Source organism: Aedes albopictus, chromosome 3, assembly GCF_035046485.1.
Source record: "Aedes albopictus strain Foshan chromosome 3, AalbF5, whole genome shotgun sequence".
Lineage (NCBI taxonomy): Eukaryota > Metazoa > Arthropoda > Insecta > Diptera > Culicidae > Aedes > Aedes albopictus.
Genome location: NC_085138.1, coordinates 134,724,344 through 134,749,238, shown reverse-complemented (window position 1 = coordinate 134,749,238; position 24,895 = coordinate 134,724,344). Strand labels below are relative to the sequence as shown.

Below are 24,895 nucleotides of genomic sequence, written 5' to 3'. Positions count from 1 at the left end.
CAATTTTGTGTTACCAACTTGATAATTCATGTTAGCACACCTGTCAAACTGGGGGCAATCATCGTCGACGACAACAGTGGAAGTTAGTTATCCAATGACTTTTTGATAACAAAATGAGTTTTCATTTGGATGAAATTGATTGATTTACAGAAATTGTTATCAGGGTTCCTTTGACGATAACAAAATGAGCTATTTGAATGATATCATACGTATACTTGGTTGTTATCATGCTTGTTATGTTGCCTGCTTATTCAGCCAAAATGAGAACAAATTTAGTTTATTATTTTTGATATCAGATAACTCATTATATTATCCGGTTGTTATGGAACTTTACTCGGGGATCCCCACACGACATGTTCGATATCCTGGTAAGCCACGCCACAGACACAGAGATTGCTTTCTGAGAGCCCAATACGGAAGGTATGTGCGTTCAACAAATAGTGGTTGGGCATCAGCCGACACATCACACGAATGAAATCGCGGCCTAAATTCAACCCTTTGAACCATGACTTCTTAAACACCTGTGAGATGATGGAGTCCAACCATCTACCCAGCTCTCCATCGCTCCATTTGTGTTGCCAGCTGATCAAGGTCTCCTGACGGGCCAATGCAAGCAAATCATCGAAGGCGATTTGACGCTCGTAAATATCGCCTTCGCTAGCGCCCATCTTAGCCGCTTTCTCGTTGCCCGGAATCGAGCAATGTGAAGGGACCCAAGCTATGGTGATAGTGTATGAGCGTTTGGTCAAAGCACGCAAGACCTGGCGTATTCCTTTAAGGAAGTACGCTGAGTGCTTCATCCGTTTCATTGACCGAACAGCCTCCATTGAACTTAGACTGTCGGTAAAAATGAAGTAGTGCTCAGGTGGAAGAGTGTGAATGTACTCTAAGGTGTAGTGTATAGCCGCTAGCTCAGCTAGGTATACAGAACAGGGCTTTTGAGGCATAAAGGTGGCGCTATGAAAATCGTTGTAGACACCAAAACCAGTCGAACCATCGTTTTTTGAACCATCTTTGAAGAACTGTCTGTCCCCGCTAATATGCCCGAACTTACTTGCAAATATTTGCGGAATACACATAGAACGAAAAGATTCTGGAATTCCATGGACCTCATCCTTCATGGACAGATCAAAATCCGACAGGGCAGGAACTGTCGAAGTCTGAGAAGTTGTCACGATTGGTGTTAACCGAAGATGGGCTTACCTCCATCGTCATGTACCAGTAGTACACACTCATAAAACGTGTTTGAGGGTTCTGCTCGAGCAGCTTTTCGAAATTTTCTATGACCAATGCATTCACAACCTCGCATCGGATGAGGAACCGGAACGACAACTCCGCAAAGCGGTCTGTCAGAGGCTGATATTTGAAGAAATGTCGTTTCTTTGCTGCAGAAATGTCTCTCGCCTGAACCACTGAAAGCAAAAGTTAAAGAATCTGAAGATGAATCGCTGTAAAAGTTTCTAGACACATTCCTGCGGGAATATTTAATTGAATCCCTAGAGCAATCCTTGATCACTCTGGTTGCCTTCCTAAAGTAATGCCTCTGATAGAATTTCTTAAGAAAACCTTGTAGAAAATTCTGATGAATTCCATGAAGACATTGAAACAGAATGTATCAAAGTTATTCCGATTTAAAATTCACAAAAATAAAAAGATTAAAATAATTTCGGGTTTTCTGAACAAATCTTATAAAGTAAATCTAAAGAAATCCCTCACGCAATTTCAGGAAGAATTCATGGAAATCTATCTCGAAGAATTCTTGTTTAAATTTCTCGAGAAAATCTTAAGGGAATATCTAAAGGAAACCCTAGAAAAAAATCTATAGGAGTTCGTGGAAGATCAGCTGAAGAAAACTTTGGAGACATTTCTGTTGGAATCCTGTATGTTTGATTTTCTGAAGAAAAAAAAACAACAAATGCATTTTTAAAGAAATCCGTGGGGGATTTGTTATTAAAGTTTTCTCGTACGGTTTTTCGGATGGAGACATTTTCAGCGGATTGAGCGCATTTCATAAAGAATCTATCGAGCAATTTTTGAAGAAACCCACGAAAGCATTTCTAGAAGAATTGTAAGAGAAATTTCTGGTGGTTCCTCTAGAGGAATTTCTGAAGCAACCCATTGTATTCTAGAAGAACTGTAAAGAATTTTTAAAAGACCTCCTGGGGGATTTTCTGAAGGTATTCATGAACCAATTTCGGAAGGAGTCGAAAAAAGGTTTTATTGAGGAAATCAGTGCTGAAAATGTAATTCTGACATATCTAAATTCAACCACATCCAGCTCATTTTAGAAGCTCAACCTGAGAATATAGTTTATGGAAAACTTGTGCGGCTAGACCAATTCTGCAAGAAAATCACGGAGAAAAGCTCTTTTTTAAATACTCAAGGTAAATGTCACGGACTGCCTCCGAAAAATGCCAATTGATATTCACCATGAACATCATTGGCATTCTTCCAAGGTAGTCCGTGACATTTATCTAAAATATTCGAAAAAATATCGGTTTTCCGTGACTTTCTTGTAGAGCTGGTCTAGCCACACAAGTTATTCATATACCATATTCTCATAATGATTTTTCAAAATGAGCTGGTTGTGGTTGAATTTAGATGTATCGAAATGACATTTTCAGCACTGCTCACTTGTACTCCAATACACTCTCGACCAGAAGCACATAACAAGATCCTAACAAAATTATGATAACTGTTGTTATGATTAACTAGAGTTGATGTAATTCTGTTATAAGGATTTTTCCATGTGAATATCCATAACAAAATTATATAACCATTCGTTATAATTTCAGTAACAAAATAATAACATAACTCGGTTAATTTATTCAAACAGATGTATAACAATATTTGTTATATTATCCATTATAATAAAATTGCCGCTAACATAATTTCGTAACACGTTTATTGCAATCTCTGTTATATATTTTGTGACGAAATAGTTTCAGAATTTATGAGATTTTTTGTGTCGCCGCGAAAAAGATTGATATTTTTTGTTATTTCGGTCACTCAAGCTAAGAGATTCATAACAAAACTTATTTAAAAAAATGTTTTGAAATATATAACTGAACTTGTTATAAATTTGTTATGATTTCGCAAGTTAAGTATAACAAAATTTGATATATCTCAACTTGTTATATTTTTGTTTTAACAGGAACGAGATTTGTTAGAATTTTTGTTATTTTAACTACTAACTGCTGTTAGAAAAAAATCATTGTAACAAACAAGGATGGAAGAAACTCACTTCTAGTGACAAATGATACAGGATACGAACAATCCAAGATTGCCTTTGCTCTGGCAGTAGCATGATGCCAACACCCTCGCCCCGTGCTTATATCATGGGATACTAGGCAATCAAAGCATCTGATGCACGATTTATCATGGGATCACACGTTATCAGATCATGTTACAAGTCGCGATAAATTTTATTCATCACGATTTAAACCTGGATTTAAACCTGTTATGGACCAATAAACAGAATTCATGATCAAAAACAATACATTCATTGGCATTTCTTGATATTAGAACAACAAGAATGCACAAAAAGTGAAAGATTTATCATTTCGACTTCATGATAACGCTCGCATCATGGCCGCACATGCCTGGCGATTCAATTTTCGCGGAGCGTGGTTCGTTATAATGCTTGACGACAACGTTATATCGTTGTTGCTATGATCGCGCGATGTGCTTCAACCGCGACACATTCAGGATCTTATCATGATCACTAGATTTCCATCCTTGGAACACAACCTGTAACAATTTTGTTTTTTCCCTTCTAGTTGCGCTTACTTGCTATTATCACAGCTCCAAAGCCTGCAAGCAAAAAACAGGACTTTTACCTTGCAGTTTTATCTAAAAGTTCGTCGAATTGAGTAAGGGTCGCAAACGCATATTGAAGCCTATATATCTATTTTATTGATATTTATCGGTGAACGAGTAAAACAATATCGTTTTTTGCGTAACGCGACCCTTACTTTGTTCGACAAACTTTTAGATAAAACTAGAAAGTAAAACTCCTGTAAAAAGTGTTTTGATTGCAGGCTTTTGAGCTGAGAGAATAGCAAATAAGTCTATCTGAGTACAAGTGAGTGTTTCCATCAGAGTTGATGTACACGTGCTGTAGTCCCATGTACGGGAGCCACATGGCAAGCGAGCTCCCAGGAGCTCTGTACATTTTGAGACTGAAAGTTGTGTGCCTCATTTTTCTCAAGATGTGTCTCATGAGCTCGTCTCATGCGCTGATTAAATTAGAAAATTTCACGACAAAAACTTCCTAAACGAACGAGAACTGATACCTTAACCTTTGCATTGAGAGTCCCTAGTCGTATCGTATTAACCAACCAGACACTTGAATTGTGTACGGAAAAAAGTTGTTGAGGTTCTTCGTTACCAAGAAGTTGTTTTTCACCTTAGATACCAACAGCTCACGCAGCGCATGAGACGAGCTCCCCGGGAGCTAGGCGCTAAGCTCGCACCCACCAGATTTTCGTGAGCCTCTTAGCAGCGCAGCACACTGCGATTTTGAAGAGCTGGGAGACAATTTGGTAGGAGGCTCGCTGTCACATTTATGTACACATGAGCAATGGGAAACTCTGGTTTCCATCCCTGTTTTTTTTTCTATTTTTTTTGTAAAACTATTCACGACCACATGTCATCGTTTCTATTTCCTGATCACAAAAAAATATTTCTTGGTTTACCAATTGCACAGATGGCAATTTAAGTCCTCAAAACAAAAGTTGGAAGTCATCACTGCAACTATCTATATTAATTATTTTAATGTACCTAGACAAGGAATAGCTGCAACGGTTTGCCTGGTGTTTACATTGGCAATCCCCATTAGCGGTAATGCAGGACATTTGAAGTATGCTTACTATTCCAATTAGCGCAAAAAGCTCTGAACCGATCACCAACGATGGCGTCATTGTGGATGCGATATCGTCGGAGTTACGGTTTGTAACGACACGTTTATTAGTTTTTCAAGCGTTAGCATTGTTTCATTACGGTAAAAAGAAATCGTACCTTTTAGTGGGATGCTTCTATTAAAGCCTACATTATAAAGCACAATAATCTTTTTTGGACCCTGAAACGAGCGGGAATCTAAATCCTCAATATGGTCTTGCTGAATTCTTCATATAGTAATATGGGGATGATGCTTTTCAATGGACAATATTGAAAACAAGGACCCTAGACTAGGACTTTTCCATAGGTTTTATTAGGCACGGCGCTAAAATTATCTGCGGTAGTGCAATCTTTTCAAAACATGTCGTAAATTTTGCATATGTGTTCTAAACTGACAACAAGTGGATTAATCTGCCTCCGGTTTTCTATTTCTCTCCCACTCCAGCTGTGCCGACTGTCATCCCTCCTGTATGACGTGCAACGGATCGTCCGAGTCGCAGTGCATCCTGTGCCGGGCGGGCCGGTTCGCTCACGAGGGCCGGTGCCTCAACGCTTGCCCGGATGGGTTCTTCGGGGACAAAAAACGCCACGAGTGCATGCCGTGTCCGATCGGGTGCTCCACTTGCAGCAGCGGATCCATCTGCACGGGCTGCCGGGACAACTGGACCATGAACAAGAAGGCCAAATGCATCGCCAACGGGAGCAATAACTGTGACGAATGTGAGTATCCGGATGGCGATGACGACGACTACGACGATATAGAAACCGGGAGGGGTGTGTTTAGATGGTATCTTCCTGATGACGATGGTTCCGTGCTTGATTGGTGATGGTCATGAGCGTTTTTTAGGTAGAGGCAATGACTAAAAATTTAATTGAACATGTACTCATGAGGAATTGTCATCCCGTTATCTGAACGGCACGTAGATTTTGGAGAAATTTCTGCTTGAAAACTTCTTGAGGAGTAACAAAAAACTCTTTGCTCTCATCTGATATTGCAATGAGTTTCATGCTTCTTTTACCATAGAAGGAATCATCCAAAGTCCATTTGAAGATACCTTCCTAAATTCCAAGATTACTGCTACGGTCTTCAAAAGGACTTCGCTTGTAGAATCTAGAAAACTAAATAAAATTTATATTGTTTTCTATCTTCGTTTCCACCCTTCAGCGGAGTACTACGAGAACGGACACTGCCACTCGTGCCACTCGACGTGCGAAACCTGCACCGGTCCGACCGAGCACGAGTGCCTAACGTGCGCCTCGCCGCTTCTTCTCCAGAACCAACGTTGCGTCAACGAGTGTGACGAAGGATACTACATGGAAGTGGGTGTCTGTGCCAAGTGTCTGCACACTTGCACCCAGTGCGTGTCCCGTATGAACTGCACCTCCTGTCAGAAGGGCCTACAGCTGCAGAGCGGCGAATGCCGAACGACCTGTGCCGATGGGTAAGTTTGCAGTGCGCGGCTATGCTTGTTGTCCGGAACGGATTGACACTTTGTTTGCGTTTGCAGATACTACAGCGATCGTGGAACCTGTGCCAAGTGCTACCTAAGCTGCAACACGTGCAGCGGACCACGGCGTGATCAGTGCGTGACCTGCCCGGAGGGTTGGCAACTCGCTGGAGGCGAATGTCATCCCGAGTGCCCCGAGGGATTCTTCAAGACCAAATTCGGCTGCCAGAAGTGCCATCACTATTGCAAAACTTGTAACGGTGAGTTGGATTTAGTACAATGATGATCAACTGTGGGTAATGGACGATTTCTGTTACAGCCGCTGGCCCGCTGGCCTGTACCTCCTGTCCGTCGCACTTCATGCTTGACGGAGGTCTCTGCATCGAGTGTCTCGGTTCACAGTTCTACGACCCACCGACGCAGACGTGCAAGACTTGCCACGACAGTTGTCGGTCCTGTAGTGGTCCCGGACAGTACTCGTGCGTGACGTGCGCCTTCCCGCTGCATCTGGACCGTCTCAACAACCAGTGTGTGCCTTGCTGTGCCAGCGATGCCTCGCCCGAAGACCAGAGCTGCTGCCATTGCGACAAAGAAACCGGTATGGTGATGGATGCGGTGATGAAGTTGCCACGAAGTTGTCTACAATAATCTTGTTTCTGTCGTTTGATATTTCCACAGGTGGATGCATCAACTCTTCGCCGGCCGGAAAGCGGCGCATCGGTGCCGAGCAGCAACTGCTTCAGTTCGGCGAGGAAGCAGCGAACAGCGCTGGCGATAGCAACGCGGCCGAAGCTAGCGATTCCAGTCTGCGGCAGTTCCTAGAGGGGGCATCACCCTCGGCCGTCACCGTCGTGGCCGTGTCCGGGTGTTTGCTGATCGTGACGTTGTTCGCCATCATTTTCACCGTGCTACAGGTGAGTTCGAAAACAATCTCATTTGTGGACAAGTGAGGGGCCATTAGGCCAAAAGTTTCACTAGACCGAATTGGCCATTAGGTCGAATGAGTCATCCACATTTGAATCGTCTGAGTAAAAAGTATTTTGTTTGTAGCATCTTTTAAGAAATAAAATCCACAGAGTGTATAGGTAACATTGCTGGTATGAATGAAACAAACCGCCAAAACAAACCTTACCTACTTAACGCATACGATTCTTACTGATAGTTTGTACTCTTGATCTACCATTTAGGTTATTACTATTTCTTTACCTCAATCAAGGTGACATTACCTTGATAGAAATTTATTGTATTCAGAGCCGTTAAGGAATTCGAGGCGAGATGAAGCAGTGGTTTATGGAAAGGGCGGAGGCGAAGAAGGTTCGCATGGAAACCCTATTGTGCAAGGATATCTAAAATCTTTTTTGAGTATAGATCATTGGATCTACAAACATAGTGGTCATTTGTAGCACAATGAACTAGTCTCATAACGCATACAGCCTTAGGGGCTGTCCATAAACCACGTGGTCATTTTTTTGGGACTTCTCAAACCCCCCCCAACGCGTGGTCATTAGTCCATACAAAAATTTTTATTCGTCCATACAAAATGATCATTGGCCGAACCCCCCCCCCCCTCATGACCACGTGGTTTATAGACAGCCCCTTATGTTACTACATATGTTCGTAGAAGTGACTTTTTATGGCCGCTTAGATCTTCCTTGCGGAACGAATCAACATGCGTAACTAGTGATCTCTCGCTGTTTTACGTATTATATGAAAATCTCACCTGTAATACCCCTCTTATGCCTTAAAGTCCTTGAAATCCCTTCGAAACCTCCATTGAGAAGCTTGGAGACTGACCTTAACCCTAAAAGGGATACCTTCATGGCCTCAGTTTCGTCACCTCGCTGAGTGTGTTCCATCAAAGACGAGCTCTGAAAGGCGCCTGGGGTCCAATGGACCCCAGGTATCCCTTTTAGGGTTAAACTCCCTTCCAAAGTAACACACTTGTCACAGAAGAGTTACGGCAGCGTAGGTTTTTGTTGCGCGGAAGTCACTGTGACTTACATCTAACGAATAAATACTAACTTGCTAGAAGGAAGTCACAGTGATTTCTGCGCAAAAAAAAACCTGAGCTGCCGTAACTCTTCTGTGACAAGTGTATTACTTGGGCTGTAGCCGCTCGATAACCCTATCAAATCAGCCGAGAACTACGTGTACTACCCTGAAACCTCCAGAATAGCTTTGAACTTTGAAATAGCCAATAAAGAAAAGAAGAAAATGTCACTGATGACCATATTGACAGCTGGAATGTCAAAAAACTCCTCTGAATTCTTTTGAACATAATTCGGCCTAACGGCATTCGGCCAAAAACCCATTCGGCTAGATGATATTCGGCTACATGGCATTCGGCAAAACGACATTCAGCCAAACGGCATTCTACCAAATGGCCGGACACCTCCCCACGTAATTCTTTCGAACTCTCTTTGGAACTCTCTAACATTCAATGAAACCTTCTGAAACATCTTGATACCCACCTACCCAACTAACAATCGCCAGCCGCAAACAAGCATGCATGCTGAATTGTTGCTTTATAATAGTAATTATAGCTGAACTAAAATTATGCTGTACACATTACAGTACAAATGCTTTTTCAATTGAAAAAGTAGCCAATGTTCAACTTTTCGTATTGGTATTAACAATGATAATTCAAAAAACTTTTTAAACGTTCAATAAGATTTTTATTCGACTCGCAGTATCTCCTTTACAACAAAGTTTAACAAGACTTTTTTCTGCTTCTTGTTAAGTTCATGTAAAAATTAGGACATGTTCCTGTATAATGTGTTTTCCGCAAGTCAAATAAGCGTTTTCGTTTCATCATACTTCGACTCAGAGTACATGATGAAAAACACGTGTTTTTTACCGAACAACAGCTGAATTAATCTGTTGTTCAGTCGTTAACCATAATGTTGTGCTAATTCACCACTGCTGTATAGGAGTCAGAGTCTGATCATTATTAAACCACGGGAAGTTTATGTTTTGATTTGAGCGCTGCAATTCATCATCTCTAGGATGGCGCAGATAGGAAGGCATGCGGCTGGCAATCGACGGGTCTCGAGTTCGAATCTGGATTTAGGTAAATTTATGTGTAGTTATTATTTCACAATATTTCTTCACAACATTATGTTCCAACTATAAACTCTCGTGGAAATTGAAAAATTTTGCATTTTTCTATTTTTAATCATTTTTGCTAAAACTGAATAACAGCTTTACTATATATTTGTAAAACGTTCTAACAACAAACATTTCAGTTGGTACCCAACACTATGCTTTAAAGCTTCTCCAAATTTGTGTGAACAAAACCCGAACAAAGGTTGTGCCTGAAAATTATCCAAATGTTATTCAGCATCATGCTGAATCAATTCGTCGTAAAGGTGCTTGTAAAATGAGTGATTGTTAGTTGGGTACACCTTCCTAAGATTCTCGGAAATCTATATTTAACTCACCTGAGGCACCTTGAAACGCCCTTAAATCACAGGAATATGCCAGAATCCCACTGAAACGCCTAAGAACTCCTATAAAAACCCCGTGAGACCCCCCCCTAAAAGTATCTTTGATTACCTTAAGCCCCTGGGAAGCTCTTTTACCCCTTGAATCCACTGAAACGCCATTGGAACCCTCTCAAATGGATTCAAGGGGTTGATGATTATCCTGAAAAACCCCGGAACCCCATGAAATCCACTGAACCGCCTTTAAATTACACTGAAACTTCCATTAAGGTAATGAGTCGGGACTGCCTAAATAGAATTTTCGTCTGAATGGATTCAGTTTAATTCCCAAAATGAAATTCAAGGTTTCAAAATAGTTTGAGAAGAGCAGGAGGAGAGCTGGCTAGGAGATTTGACCTTTTTGTAGCCGGAGTGATCTTATGGACCCCAGCGCTAAAAAAACTAGCATAACAAACGTGGTCAATGGCAGCGAGGTTGCGGCAGCAGTGGCGAAACAATCCAGCTCCATAGGGTTAAAAGGGGTCATGCATAGTTTCTGAGGGTTTTCAAGGGAGTTTCATAGAAGAAAAGAGGATACAGAGGCGTTACAGGGTGCTTCAGAGGCGTGGCGGGGGTTTCGGAGGGTCTCAGGTGGCTCACAGATGCTCCAGCGATGGTGGTTCAAGGGGTTTTCGGAGTCATTTCAAGCAGTTTCAGAGGATTTACAATGGGCTTCAGGAGCGTTACAGGACCATTTTTGAGGATTTCGGAGGGTATTATATGCGTTATAGAGGGCCCGAGGGGTTTTCAGGTGGGTTTCGGAGCCATTTCAGAAAGTTTCAGAGGATTTTCAGGAGGCTCCGTATGCGTTGCTCCGTATGTTACCGTGGATTTTTAAGGAATTTCGTAAACGTTTTAAAGGCGTTTTCGACGGTTTCAGAGGGTTGTTTTCATGTGCGTTACAGAGAGTCCAGAGGGTATCGGAGGCATTTCAGGAAGTTTCAGAGAATTTTCAGGAGCCTCCGTAGGCATAACATGGGTGATTTATTGTGTTTATGGAGGGTCTTATGTGCGTTACATGGAGCCCAGGATTCCGGAGGTTTTCGAAGGTATTTCGGGAAGTCTCTAAAGGTTTTCAAGGATTTCCGTAGGCGTTACAGGGGTGTCTTCGGGGATTTAGAAGGGTCATAGGATGATTCTTAGGGTTTCGGAGATTCCTAGGTGCGTTACAGGGAATCCGAGGGTGGCTTTCGGTGGCATTCCAGGAAGTTTCAGAAGATTTCCAGCGGGTTTCAGAGGCGTTTTGGTGAAATCCGGAGGGTCTCAGGGCGTTACAGTGGGTTTCGGGAGGCCTTTATTTCTTGAAAATACATTTTGGATCATTGTTCTTACGTGGGCTTCGTGAGGTTTCCGAAGCATTTTAAAGCGTTTCATAAACGTTTCAGACGGTTTCAGGAGGGCTTTAAGACGTTAGAGAATGATTACGCTTGTAGATCCTATGATCTATACTCAAGGAAATTCTTAGCGATTCTCAAACAAACACTGGGCTCATCACTTGATAGCACATAGTGGCAAGTGGATGTGCACTGTGTAAGCATGATTTTAATTCAAAGACACAAGTTATGCTTGTAGATTCGATGTCCTTTGTTCAAGAAAGCATTTACGGATCCTTAAATAGACCCCAACCGAACCCCTCCTTTCCTCACCCCTAGACACAGCCTTATTTCTAGATTTCTTCCGGAGTACCTCCCACGTTTTCTCCAGGTGTTTTTCACGGGTTTATGTAGGAGCTCATCTCGTATTTTTTTTCTGACGTTTTACCAGTGCTTCCCCAGTGATTTCTTCAAGTGATGATCGTAAGATTTCCCCAGAATATTTATCAGCGAATTGAAAAGTAATTTCTCTCAGGATATTACCCACAGATTCTTGAAGGGGGTCTCCAGTTAGCCTAGTGGTTAAGACTATGGATCGCTAATCCGGAGACGGTGGGTACGATTCCCGTTCCGGTCGGGAAATTTTTCTCGACTCTTTGGGCATAGTGTATCATTGTACTTGCCTCACAATATACAAATTAATGCAATGGCAAGCAAAGGAAGCCCTTCAATTAATAACTGTGGAAGTGCTCAAAAGTACACTAAGTTGAAGCGAGGTAGGCCAAGTCCCAGTGTGGACGTAGAGTCATAAAGAAGAAGGAGGAGAATTCTTGAAGAATTTCTCTTGAATTCTTGAAGAATTTCTCTTGAAGTTTCACCCCTGATATTTTCCGCAAGAGTTTCTCTTGAGATTTCTCAAGTTTTAGTCACGAGATTTCCCTAAAACTTTTTCTCAGTGATTTTTAAGGGACTTCCGCCAGAGTTTTTCCAGGAGTTTCTACAATAGTTTATACAGATAATTTCCCAGGGGTTCTCCAGGTATTTGGCCTTGAATGTATCCAGAAGTTTCTGTAGGGGTTCCACCCTACGGATATTGCCTCCTCTTTTGGGATTTTTAGGGAAATTCGCCTGGAAGTTCGCCCCGGAATTCGATCAGAGTTTTTCGGGATTTCTCCAAGGATTCCTCCCGTGGCCGGCATGGCGAACATACATCAAAAGGTCATATTACTTATCAAAGTGAATCCTGACCCAACGATACCTTCCCTAATAACAAACACTCCTTCCTGCAGCCTTTGGTGGAGTCGCAGCGGTAAACGCGGTCCTTCACTTAACAAAGGTTGGTACTAATATTCCTTTCCTCTCCCAACCTGACTGCAAGGACGTGGCCGGCGCCGTTATTGTACTGTAAAAGAGAATCTCTGAAGCGTGCACAGTGAGAATGTTGACCACTCCCAGTCAATTATTCAGTTGATTCATTGCGCAACTGTCATTGGTTCGGGTCAATCACGGAGTAGCAACCATAGATATGTGCAGTCAGTCTAAGCTAAGCTAAGCTAAGCTAAGCTAAGCTATTTCTCCAAGGATTCCTCCCGAATTCCTTCTCGGAATTTTTGCGTGAGTTTTTGTCAATATTTCTTAAGGATTGCTTTCGTTGGGTTTTTCGGAATTTCTAACGTGAATTTTCTGGGATGCTTTCTTGAGATTTTTTCCCGGAATATCTACTGGAGCTTATTGCAGGGATTTTCTTGGAGTTTCTTCTGGGATTTCTTCCAGTAGCTCCTTCAGTGATTACCCGTGAAGTTCCTTGAGAGATTTTTTTCGGAGTGCTTTACTTCTTATTAAGTTCCTTCCAGTATTTTTTCCTGAATATCTCTTGAATTGTTTCTCAAATTTATTATTGAATCAACTTACAGAGTTAATTGTGAATAATCCTGGTGTAATATCATGAGGAAATTTAAAATTTCGAGGTAACTTCGGTAAACATTCTGGGAAAAAAATCCGTGGAGACACCTTCAAGGGAAATCCCTGGAGAAACACTATGCACAAATATCGGGAGGAACTTCGGATAAAATATCTAGAAAACTTCAGGATATATTAGATGAAGTAACAATCTTTTGATAAAAATCACGAGAGGATATTCAAGCGCAATTTCGAGAAACCTGAAAAGAATCCCTGGCGGAAAATCTGTAGAAGTATCAGACAGAACTGCAGCCGAAAAATCGAAAAAAAAATCGGGAAAATTTTTTGAGAAACTAGGCAAAAACGTGGAAAATTCAGTGCAAATCCCTCAAGGAATTATTAAACGATAATCCTACAAAATCCCTTGTCAAATTATCAAACGATGTGAAATTATCTGTGGATCTCACGAGAAACTCTGGGTGCAATTTCGGGAAAAGTACTGGATGGAATCCAGTTAGAATGCTAGAAGAGCCTCCTGGAAAATTCTCCCGTGCAATTTCCCAGAAATATTCTAATATTTCAGAAGTTCCTTCTGCGATTTTTTTTCGCAGCTTCTCCAAAATGTCTTTCGGGTTTCCCTTCAGAGTTCCTCCCAGGATTACTTCCAAGGATTTCTCACAGTGATTTTCACAGGATTTCTCGAAGCAATTCTCCAGAGGGTTTCCACCCAATATTTCACCAGGGGTTTCTTTTTGGGATTTCTTCCAAATGGTTTTCCAGGATTATTTTCTTAGTTCTCTCCGGTATTTCTTGCGGTTATCCATCTGGGTTTCTTTTTCGAGATTTTCTTTCAGAATTGTTAAGAGTTTGTTGCGAGATTCTTCAACGAGTTCCTGCTGGGATTTCTTCAATATTTCCTTCCAAGGTTACTACTGAAGCTTCTCGCGATATGTTTTTGGGTGTTTTGATTCAAAATTTCTCACGAAGGTGGGTTTGTCTCCAAAATTTCTCGTGAGTAGAGTAACCTCTAGGTATCATTTTCTAGCATTTTTCCAGGAATACTAACAGAATCATTGAAAAATCCTTGTTGGATCATGGAGAAATCCAAGTTTGCACTTTTTTTTTTTTTTTTTTTTTTTTTCCTCCCCTGTTGGGGAAATTAAGCCACTGCGTCCAATAGGCTGAACTTTTGTGGCATGTCCCGTTTTGATATTCGCATCTAGCCAGCTAATTACCATGTGTCAAGTAATCAGCTACTGCCACGACGCGTCGTCTCCCAGTCAGGTGCAATGGAATTGATAAACTCCAAGACCTTCCCAGGTTTTGCAGACCAGATCTCACTGGGTTGCAAGCAACCACTATTTAGAAATCTTTGCCTGCGCGTGTATAAAGCACCACAACTGCAAAGCAGATGTTCCGAGGTTTCACGTTCCGTATTACAGAAACGACAGATATCACTCTGAATATGGCCAATATTTTTCAAGTGATACCTGCTCGGGCAGTGTCCAGTTACTAGGCCAGTGTATGTACATAGAGCTCTCTTGTTGAGCTCTAAGAGCTTTTTGGTTTTATAAGCATTTGGTGTTATAAATCGTTTTGACTGATTGCAATTTTTGACGTCCATCCAATTGGATATCACCCTCTGCTCAGCCCAGCGTTTCAGGTCCATTTTAATTGTACAGTTTGATATACCACAGAATGGTTCTGGGCCAGCAAACTGTAAGTTGGAACCACTTTTAGCAAGCTCGTCTGCCATTTCATTCCCTTCAATGCCACAGTGACCTGGAACCCAGTATAAGTTTACTGAATTCCCTTGGCACAGCCTGCGCAGTGAAAGAATGCATTCCCAGACAAGCTTTGAAGTACATTTGTAAGCGCACAATGCTTTTAGTGCAGCTTGACTATCTGAGAAAATACAAATATTTGCATATCTGTATTTTCTCTCAAGGCAGATATTTGCGCATTTCAAAATAGCAAGAATCTCTGCTTGAAACACCGTAGGATAGTGTCCCATCGCCACTGATGTTTGTATTCCAGGGCCGTAGATTCCTGCTCCCGTTTTTATTCCAACTTTTGAGCCATCTGTATAGAATTTGATTGACCCTTGACGAACAGTGGGACCTCCGACTTCCCAATCTGCACGAGTTGTTTCGTGCAACTTGTAAGGAACATCATGGTTCTCCACAGGTTTCATCCAGTCTTTAATCATTTTCATTACTGGCCTATTTTGGAAGTATTGTGAAATGCTCAGGTGACCTACAAGATCACCTGGCATAAACTTTTCAACTCGTTCAAATCTCAGCAATTCCTTCTCTGCTTCTAATTGCACGTACTCGTGCAAAGGTAGCAGATTGAGAATCGCATCTAAAGCTTTTGATGGTGTGCTTCGCATCGCTCCTGTAACAGCAATGGACGCAAGACGTTGAATTTTCGCAAGCTTTGATTGCGTGGTAGCCTCTTTTGTTTTTGGCCACCAGACAAACGAAGCATACGTCACTTTTGGGCGGATTATGGCAGTATAAATCCACATTATCATTTTTGGTTTCAAGCCCCACTTCCTGCCAATAGTTTTGGAGCATAACCAGAACGCACTTGTTGCCTTACCGATCACGGACTCAATTTGAGCATTCCAGTTCAGTTTGGCATCCAGAATCAAACCTAAGTATTTGACTCGATCACTAGGATGAATTTGTATCCCTCCAAGCCGAAAAGCTTTTAGGTTGATCTTCCTTCTCCTAGTGAAAGGGACAATTACGACTTTTGTCGGGTTGATGCTAAGGCCCTCCTTAATACACCATGAGTGTGTATAGTTTAGGGCCCTTTGCATTCTCTCCGAAACAGTTTCGTCATACTTTCCTCTCACTATTACGACTATATCGTCTGCAAAGCCCACAACTTCGAAACCTCTTTCCTTCAAGCTTCTTAGAAGATCGTCTACAACTAAGGACCACATTAGTGGTGAGAGGACTCCTCCTTGAGGGCAACCCTTTGTTGCCCTTACTGTTATAGAAGAACTTCCCAGCTCAGAGGTGATTTCTCTTTTTGCAAGCACAGTATGAATCCAATGTATGATACATTGGTCGAAGTTTTTATTCTCCATGGCACACTTCATAGATGAATAGGAGGCATTATCAAATGCTCCTTCTATATCTAAAAAGGCACATAGAGCTATTTCTTTTGCTGAAAACGTTTTTTCCACCTTTGTTACTAGCGAGTGAAGTGCCGTAACCGTTGACTTACCAGATTGATAAGCAAACTGGAAGTCAGACAGGGGATGCTCTTTTATGTAAGAAGAATTGATAAAATCCTTCAAAACCTTTTCCATAGTCTTCAACAAAACTGAAGAAAGACTAATTGGTCTATATGCTTTCGGATGCGTTTTATCTCGTTTCCCCTTTTTCGGGATAAAGATAACTTTTACAAGTCTCCATTTTGATGGAACGTAATTTAATCTTAAACTAGCCTTGAACATCTCAATTAGTGATGGAACCAACACCGCTTCTCCGTTTTGAATCAGTGCTGGAAATATCCCATCAACTCCTGCAGATTTAAAAGGCTGAAAAGATCTTATCGCATTTTCCACTCTGGCCTTCGTGAAGATTTCATCAGCTAAATCTGAGGCGGTGTTTACTGTACTATTTGACTCCATTGAGTTTATACTAGGACATCCTTCACCTTCCAGAGATATAGTATCATTGGAATCCACACTTAGAACCGAACCCGGAAAATGGGTTTCCATCATTAAATCCAAAGTTTCACGAGGAGTTTTGGTAAAAGCTCCATCGTCACGCTTCAGATTTCCCAATTCATTTGCATGATCTTTTGCAAGCGTTTTTTGTAGTCTAGCAACTACAGGAGTACTGTTTATGTTTTCACATGTCAGCACCCAAGATTTTCTTTTAGATTTTCGTATTTCGTTGTTGTACTCAGTCAGGGCTTTCCTATACTGAGTCCAATCTCCCGTTTGTTTCGCTCTATTGAACATTTTACGAGAAAATTTTCTTAGGCGATCCAGTTTAAAGTTCCACCATGGCACGTCTCTAGTAGAAGACGATTGTATGGTGGGACAACTGCTGTTAAAGGAATTGATGATACTTTCATTTACTCTTTGAGAAAATGATTCCAACTTTTGGGTTGAATCGATAGTTTCCCCCATTGTAAATGAATGCGAATTTAACAATTCTACATATTGATCCCAGTTTGTCTTCCTGGGATTTCTAAATGCAGTTCTAGAATAATCTCCACCGCTCCAATTGAAGATTATGTGTTTATGATCAGATAGAGAAATCTCATCTGACACGTGCCAGTTTGTGATCTTGTCAAAGATTGCAGCGTTGCACAGTGTTAGATCCAAGACCTCTTGTCTGATTGCATTTAAGAAAGTAGGTTTATCACCATTATTACAAATGTCTATATTGTTCGAAGACAGATACTCTAATAGTGACTCACCTCGACTGTTAATATCCGTACTACCCCAAACCGTGTGATGCGCATTGGCGTCACAGCCAATGATGAACGATTTGTTGTTTTCTTTACAGAATTGAACAAATGATGCGATCTCAGGAGGAGGTACCTCAGGAACATCACCAGGAAAGTAAGCTGAAGCCACAGCGATCTCAGTTTTACCCCTAGTGGTTGGTACCTCTACCATGACCGCAACAATGTCCCTTCTGATAAACTCTGTAATAGGATAACATTTGAACGTTTTACGTACTAGGACAGCAGTTCTGGGAGAATCTTGTTGCTCATCATAAAATAGTTTACTATTTTGTGTCAGAACACCAAGAATCTTTCGTTTATTGGACCATGGCTCTTGAATAAGCGCCACTTCCAGTCCTTCTTTTTTAAACCTTCGACTCAACACAGCAGAAGCACCTTTTGCGTGATGAAGATTTACCTGTACAAACTTGATTCCAGTCATGAAAATATACATTTACCCACTTTTGTTAAGCCTCGGAATTGAGACTTAAGAAAAGTAGCCGATTATCCCGGAGACAAATTAGGTCCACTGCGTCATTGCTCCGTTTAACACAGCAAGGGCAAAAAGTTTGCACTTAATATTCCAGGAAAATTACAGAATGATTTGGAAGAAAATCCCTTGAAAACTTTGAGTCGTTCAAGAAAATCTTCTGAGAGTGATTCTGAAAGGAAATATTAGGAGAATACCGTAGAACCCCGAAAGAAACTCTAAAAATAAAACTGTGAGAGAAATTTCACGAGGAGCGCCAAAAGCAATTTCAAGACATTCTCTAGAAGTAAACCCTAGGAAAACTTCTGCAGATGAAGCTACTGCATAAATTCTCTAGAAAAAGTTTCAAAACTCCTGTAGACAAAACCATGGGGATTCCAGCGTAAATGCGGCGAGGCACTACTTGGAAGCAATCCCGAAAAAGCTATATGAAAAATTCCGAATTAAAATGTCGGAAAATCTTGGGAGGATCTTGTAAAGAAATTCCACGAGAAACTCATAGGGCAATTGCAGGAAAACTCATGGATAAAAGTCTTGAAGGGGCTGGCAGATATACAGGGGGATCTTTTAGAAGAAATCCCAGAAGCAATACTTGGAGGAATTCCGGGATGAGGTTGTGAAGAATTACGGTATTAACTTCGACATATGTATTGGGAAAAACTTCTGGAGAAATCTTTATGGAATATTTAAAAAAAAAGCTAAAAAACATATCCCGGGATAAACTCTAGAAAACTTTTTACGAAGATACCTAGAAAAATAAATCCTGATAGGTTCTCTTGGAGAAATATCGGATAAATTACTGAAAGGAATTCCGGAATCTTGGAAAGAACTCCGGAAAATCTAGAAACGAACTGCGGGAGAAATCTCACAAGGAACTTTATTAACAGAAAACAGAAAAAAAAATCTCTGATACATAAAGGATTTCAAGGCGGGATTCAAGTGGAATTGTGAAAGAATCCCCTAAGGAATTCAAAGCATAATTCTGGGTAGAATTTTAACTGATTTTTTTTAAAGGATTTTGGAAGAACTTCTGGATTTACTTTCAAAAGAATCCTCAAACGAATCTCTGAAGGAAACCTAATCCCTGCTAGAGTTCGTGATATCGCATGTTTTCTTCAGAATTCGCTAAAATTCATCGAAATACTCAGGGTTTTATCGAAGACTACTTTATCAAGAAGACATGCAACTCTGTTATGTTCCCATACTAACAGCAAGCGCCACCGACGGCACCGCCGCCTGGTGAGCTAAGGTGGTACCTTTGTGTAAAAGTGTAAGAGTGTATTGGTGCGAGTATGAAAATTTACACACACTATCATGAATAGTGCCACCTTCATCCGGGGTGGCGCTGCTAGCAGTGATTCCCGATTTTCTGCAGTGCTGCGAGTCTTCTTGATAATGTGGTTTTCGGTTTTACTAATATCGTCCATTTAACATCAAAATAGCTTAAAATCCGTAGTTATTTCCAGATTTCCTACAAGTTTCGGGATCCCAACATTACTACACCAAAAAAATTTGGCTAAATTTCCAAAACTTGTAGTTAACATCTACTATTACCACACAGAACACCCTGTTTGTAATATGTTCGAGAGTTCGTGGTCATTTGATCGAATGCCGTATAAACGAACGTCGTTTAACAAAAATAAAAACAGATTAATCCACCTAGTGGTGATAGTGCCTTTCTCATCGAATATGTACTCATGATCTTTCCTTCGACGTTAGCTGAAATGTTCGAAATCCTGGGAACACTTTATATAGAAAAGCAAAATTTTTAACCAAACCCCCATCGATTTATGAAACTTATTGATGGCATATATTCCGATGTTGTTCAACGACAAAACAGAGGAATCTGAAATGGTGTGATTTGATGAGCTTGGTCACAATTTTGTTCTCTTGCATATACATATGAAGACTTTGACCATTTCTTCGCATCTTATCCAAAGTTTACCAGTCTATCAAAAAGCCACGATTTGAACAATCGCTAGAATTAATTTTGTGCACTTTCATTATTCTGCTATTTGATGTGCCGCAGGCATTTGGCATGCCGCATGCATCCGTAACCAGGTTCGAATCACTACCGGTAGTTTCTGATGTGATCTGAGGCTGTTTTCTTGCTAACCGTTCGGCAAATTATTGAAAAATCTGCGATTTTATGTGTCGCATGCATGATTTTGCTTCACTTCCATATTTAACCACTTTCAGTGGAACACCCGCAACACTATTAACAGTCTTAGATGTGGACTGAGACTATTTTCTTGATGACCGTTCATCAGATTATCAAAAAGTCGCTATGGTTTGGTTCCATTCTATATTTTACCCTTTTTTGGGGGTTGGGGTTTATGTTGCAGGTGGGTAGGGGGTGACTGTGGAAATAGTTTCCAGTTCTGGAACACCACCGGTCCTCCCAAAATATGGTCTGAGACTTTCTGCAGGCTAACTGTTCAGTAGGTTATTGAAAAAGCCGCGATTTGATGTGTCGCATGCATAGGTTTGGTTCACTTCTATATTTGACCATTTACGACGGAGCACTCAAAATCGGTTCCCGGATACGACCTGTTGTCCCGAATATGGTCTGAGGCTATTTTCTTGCTAGCCGTTCATCAGATCACCAAATAAATCATTTGATATGTTACATGTATTGGTTTACATTTGACCTTTTCCGGCGACATACCCGGAATCGGTTCCATAACACACTGATATGATCTGAGTCTATTTTCTTGCCAACTATTTTTCAGATAACAAAGCCGTGCTTTGAGGTGTCGCATGCATGGGTTTTATTTGGCCACTCTCGACGGGACACCCGGAATCGGTTTCGGAACACTACCGATTCAGATATGGTTTTAGACTATTTTCTTGATAACCGTTCATCAAGTTATCAAGTTGATATATCGCATGCATGGGTTTAGTTCACTTTTATATTTGGCCACTTCCGGCGGAACACCCGGAGCCGGTTCCGGAACACTACCGGATCAGATATGGTCTGAGACTATTTTCTTGCCAACCTTTTATTAGTTTATCAAAAAAGCCGCGCTTTGATGTGTCACATGCATGGGATTGGTTTATTTTTATATTTGGCCACTTCCGCTGGGACACCTTGAACCGGTTCCGGAACACTACTGGCTCAGATAATGTCTGAGATTATTTTCTTGCTAACCACTCATTATGTTATCAAAAAAGCGGCGGTTTGATATGTCGTTTGCATGGCTTTGGTTCACTTTTATATTTGGCCACTTCCGGCGGGGCACTCAGAACCGGTTCCGGAACACTACCGGTTCAGATATGGTTTGAGACTCTTTTAATGGTAACCGTTCATCAAGTTATCGAAAATGCCGTAATTTGTTGTGTCGCATGTATGGGTTTGTTGCATTTTCATGTTTGACGCCTTCCAGGGGTACCGGCCCGGAACACCTATAGTACCATAACTCCGGAACGGCTGGACCGATCCGAACCATTTTCAATAGGAAACAATGGGACCAGATTCCGCGTCGAATGAGCCGTCGATCGTTAAAATCGGTTGATATTTACTATCTAAAAGTGAGGTGACCTTTTTTTGTACACATACACACACACATACATACACACACACACATACACACACACAGACATCATCTCAACTCGTCGAGCTGAGTCAATTGGTATATTAAACTTGACCCTCCGGGGGCTCTATCAAAATTTCATTTTTGGAGTGAACATATAGCCTTTCGGTACACCTTGGTGTACGAGAAAGGCAAAAAAGGGAAGAGTGAATTAAACTATAGCTGCCTTTCTACACAAACTCCATGTAGGATTTTTCTAACTAGGGTGAACAATGTTCACTGCAATTTTGGTAAAATCACACTCAAAGCACACTCATGAACCGCTCCTGCGAGAGCAAACTCGCGCGTGATTCTGAATCATTTTCTCACGCGCGAGATTTTCATGCAAAATGTCGCTCTCACGAGTCAAACGCCGAAATCTCGTTCGCTTGTAAAACGAATCCAAATCATTTTGAACGACATCCAATGTTGTTGTACGATTGGTTTGCTTTTGTTCTATCATATAATCCTAAAAACTTCGATGTAAATAATAAGAACACCGAGAAATAACGCAATGAGTGAAATCGCGAGTCAACTCATGCATGATTTTTTCGGCGGTGAGTTTGGCGAGTCAAGAATCGCGCGTGAAACAACTCAAGCATGAGATTTGAGAATTTGAGTTTTTACCAACACTGGTTCACTGAACTAGAGTCAGTCTAGTTAGAGTCTGGCGGACTGTCACTTTCGATCGGAGCCAATCGAGCATGACGTCACGGTGTAGCATTTATCGGTGAGGACACTATGACGTCATGCTCGATTGGCTCCGGTCGAAAGTGACAGTCCGCCGGATTCTAATTATAGGGACTCTACACTGAACATTTTATGTAACCAAGTGAAATTACGTTCTAAATTGATACATTGCCAGAGAGTACGCCCGTGAAGTGGATATCTATTAAAAATTTGTCTGCTGTGCTGTGCTGATCGTGGCAGTATAATTGTCTTGCTGAGTTACATTTTGGCGGTTCAATGGACAACAAATCTTAACATTTGGCAACACAACCAGCCTAATCAGTCATCCAATTCAGTGATGCTTTTCCGGATTTGAAATTTACTCAATCATGGAAAACCCTGCCCGTGGGCATGGGATGCTCACCGAACCTTCGGAGAGCCATCTCGTTAGCAATCGTCCCACTTGTTGTTGGTTTGGTTAGTTATGGCAGGCGCAGCGATACCTACGAATTCAAACAAGCGCCTTCCTCCGCCGCACACAGCAAACAACAATATGCCACCGTTCGTTCACCAAGCGCAGGCAGTCAGCCAGTGGTGGCATCCGCAATGGTAAACCAATTCACGACCACAAATCAATCTTGGCCAATCCTCATCGGTACTGGTCTAGGCCGGGCTCACAGCTGGAATTGAGTGCCTACTGGAGTGGGGATATTCCGGTGGGGATACAATGGCTCACTACCAATAAAATCTGTTTAGGAGGAATATTGTGCCAAATTTTATTTCAATACGTTTGAACAATAACCAGAATCATGAGAATATAGCGACATCTTTTTATCGTTCAACATGTATGCCCAAAAGCCGTAATGTATGCACCACACGAAACATTGAACATTGGAAAAAGATTGTTTCGCTCATCAGATGGTTCCTCTCTTCAAAGAAGCATTTCACCCCACTCTCCCCCACGACTACCCACCGTTCGCAATTCCGCAACAGATTCCCCAGAAATGAATATCAATCAAAACAACGACCGACGACGATGAGATGTCGTTTGAGCGAAGGCTCGGTGTGAACCGGCCAACTCCCCCGAGGGATGACTTTTTCGGTTTTGATTAATCAACCAACGAACGAAAAGCAAGCTAACAGCTAACAACGCAACGCAACGCAACGACTGACCTAGTTGAACTCTCTTCTACGGTTGAATGTGTTTTGCTTTGCCATCTACCGACTACCTACGATGACGACGACGCACGGTAGGGAGGCTCAATCCGCGGAAAGGATTTGCCAGAAGGCCTACAACAGCGTCCCAGGACGACGACGACGCGTCATCGTGATAGGGGTACGACGAACGATAGGTAGGTATGTACGATTCCAGCCGTTTGTTCGCGTTGGAAAATTCAGGGAAATACCTACCTACGCTACGACAGCAATGAAATTCTGAACGAGAGGACGGATTAATTATCCGCAAGCCGCGAGCGTTGATGAAGCTGATGATGGTTGCGGTCGCTGTGGGTACCTCATAAATTTAACTGAAACTGGAATAGATGCCGCGGGCTACGGTCCTGTCAGGTCAGGTAGTACGCAATCCAACATGGATGACTAGCTCTGGCATTTCTGATGAACTTTGATTTAGTATTCGTAAAATTCGCTAAATGATTCGTAAGGACTTCATTGACCATGAGGTTACCACTTTTATGAAGAAGGCTATGCTGCACACGGAAATATATGCGCTTAAAATCGTGAGTAGGTGCATACACTCCCGTTCAAAAGTTTGGGGTCACCCCCTCAAAAACATGTCATTTTTTTAGGCCCATATCTCCGCCAATTTGCGTCCGATTTCAAAACCCTAGGTTTCATTCAAAAGATAATAAGTCAAAGAAACTTTGAACATGATTTAAAAGAAACTTTTTCAAAAAATTTTGTATGTAAACTTAACCCAAAGTTGCCAAATTTTCTAAAAAATGAATATAAACTTACGGAAGTGTCGCTGGAAGTTGGGTCGACCAAATTTTAAGATGAGAGCGGTAATATGACCCATTTTCTATTAGCTTTCAACTGCTTTTTACAAAACTTAGCTAAAAAATCTAGAAAAAAAGTTATTAAGTAAATTAAACCTTGATGTCATCGACCAAAAGTTTGGGGTCACCCCTCAAAATGCTGTATCGGCCAAAAGTTTGGGGTCACTATCGTTAAACATGGAAAAGTGATTTGTTGATATCTTTGTCATCTTTCATTCAATTTTAATTCTTCTTGGCTTATTTGAAACAAAATGAATGATACTTACTGCATAGACATTGAACCACACATATTTGTTGAAATTTACATACTAAAACTTAACGTAATATTGCCTCATTTTTTGAAGCGTGGTCAAATGTGCTAACTTTACATAACATTTTTATACAAAAAATCCGTTAAATACGTTAAGTTGAAGACATCAAACGTAAATTTAGTTAATTATCTTTGGAATGAGCCAAAAAGAATTAAAATTGAACTACAGATGACGAAGATATCAAAACTAAAAATCAACAAACAAGAAATATAAAACTCAACGGTGATCGAAACCCCATAAAGTGATCCAGATCGACATAGGTGCATGGGTCAAGAAAGTGACGGCTACTTTTGTGAGGCTCAGAAATGTATGAAAACA

General features: G+C 41.3%; 1 protein-coding gene across 2 annotated transcripts in view; it reads left to right on the top strand.

Moving 5' to 3' along the window:
• Window positions 1–24,895, top strand: part of LOC109408491 (furin-like protease 2) — a 1,190,934-nt gene that overhangs the window by 1,155,769 nt on the left and 10,270 nt on the right. For both annotated transcript variants that reach the window (XM_062857325.1, XM_062857326.1), the window contains exons 11-15: window positions 5,345–5,619; window positions 6,065–6,341; window positions 6,408–6,607; window positions 6,667–6,945; window positions 7,026–7,261. In XM_062857325.1, the coding sequence (XP_062713309.1) occupies window positions 5,345–5,619; window positions 6,065–6,341; window positions 6,408–6,607; window positions 6,667–6,945; window positions 7,026–7,261 (1,267 nt within the window). The remainder of the gene's footprint in view (window positions 1–5,344; window positions 5,620–6,064; window positions 6,342–6,407; window positions 6,608–6,666; window positions 6,946–7,025; window positions 7,262–24,895) is intronic.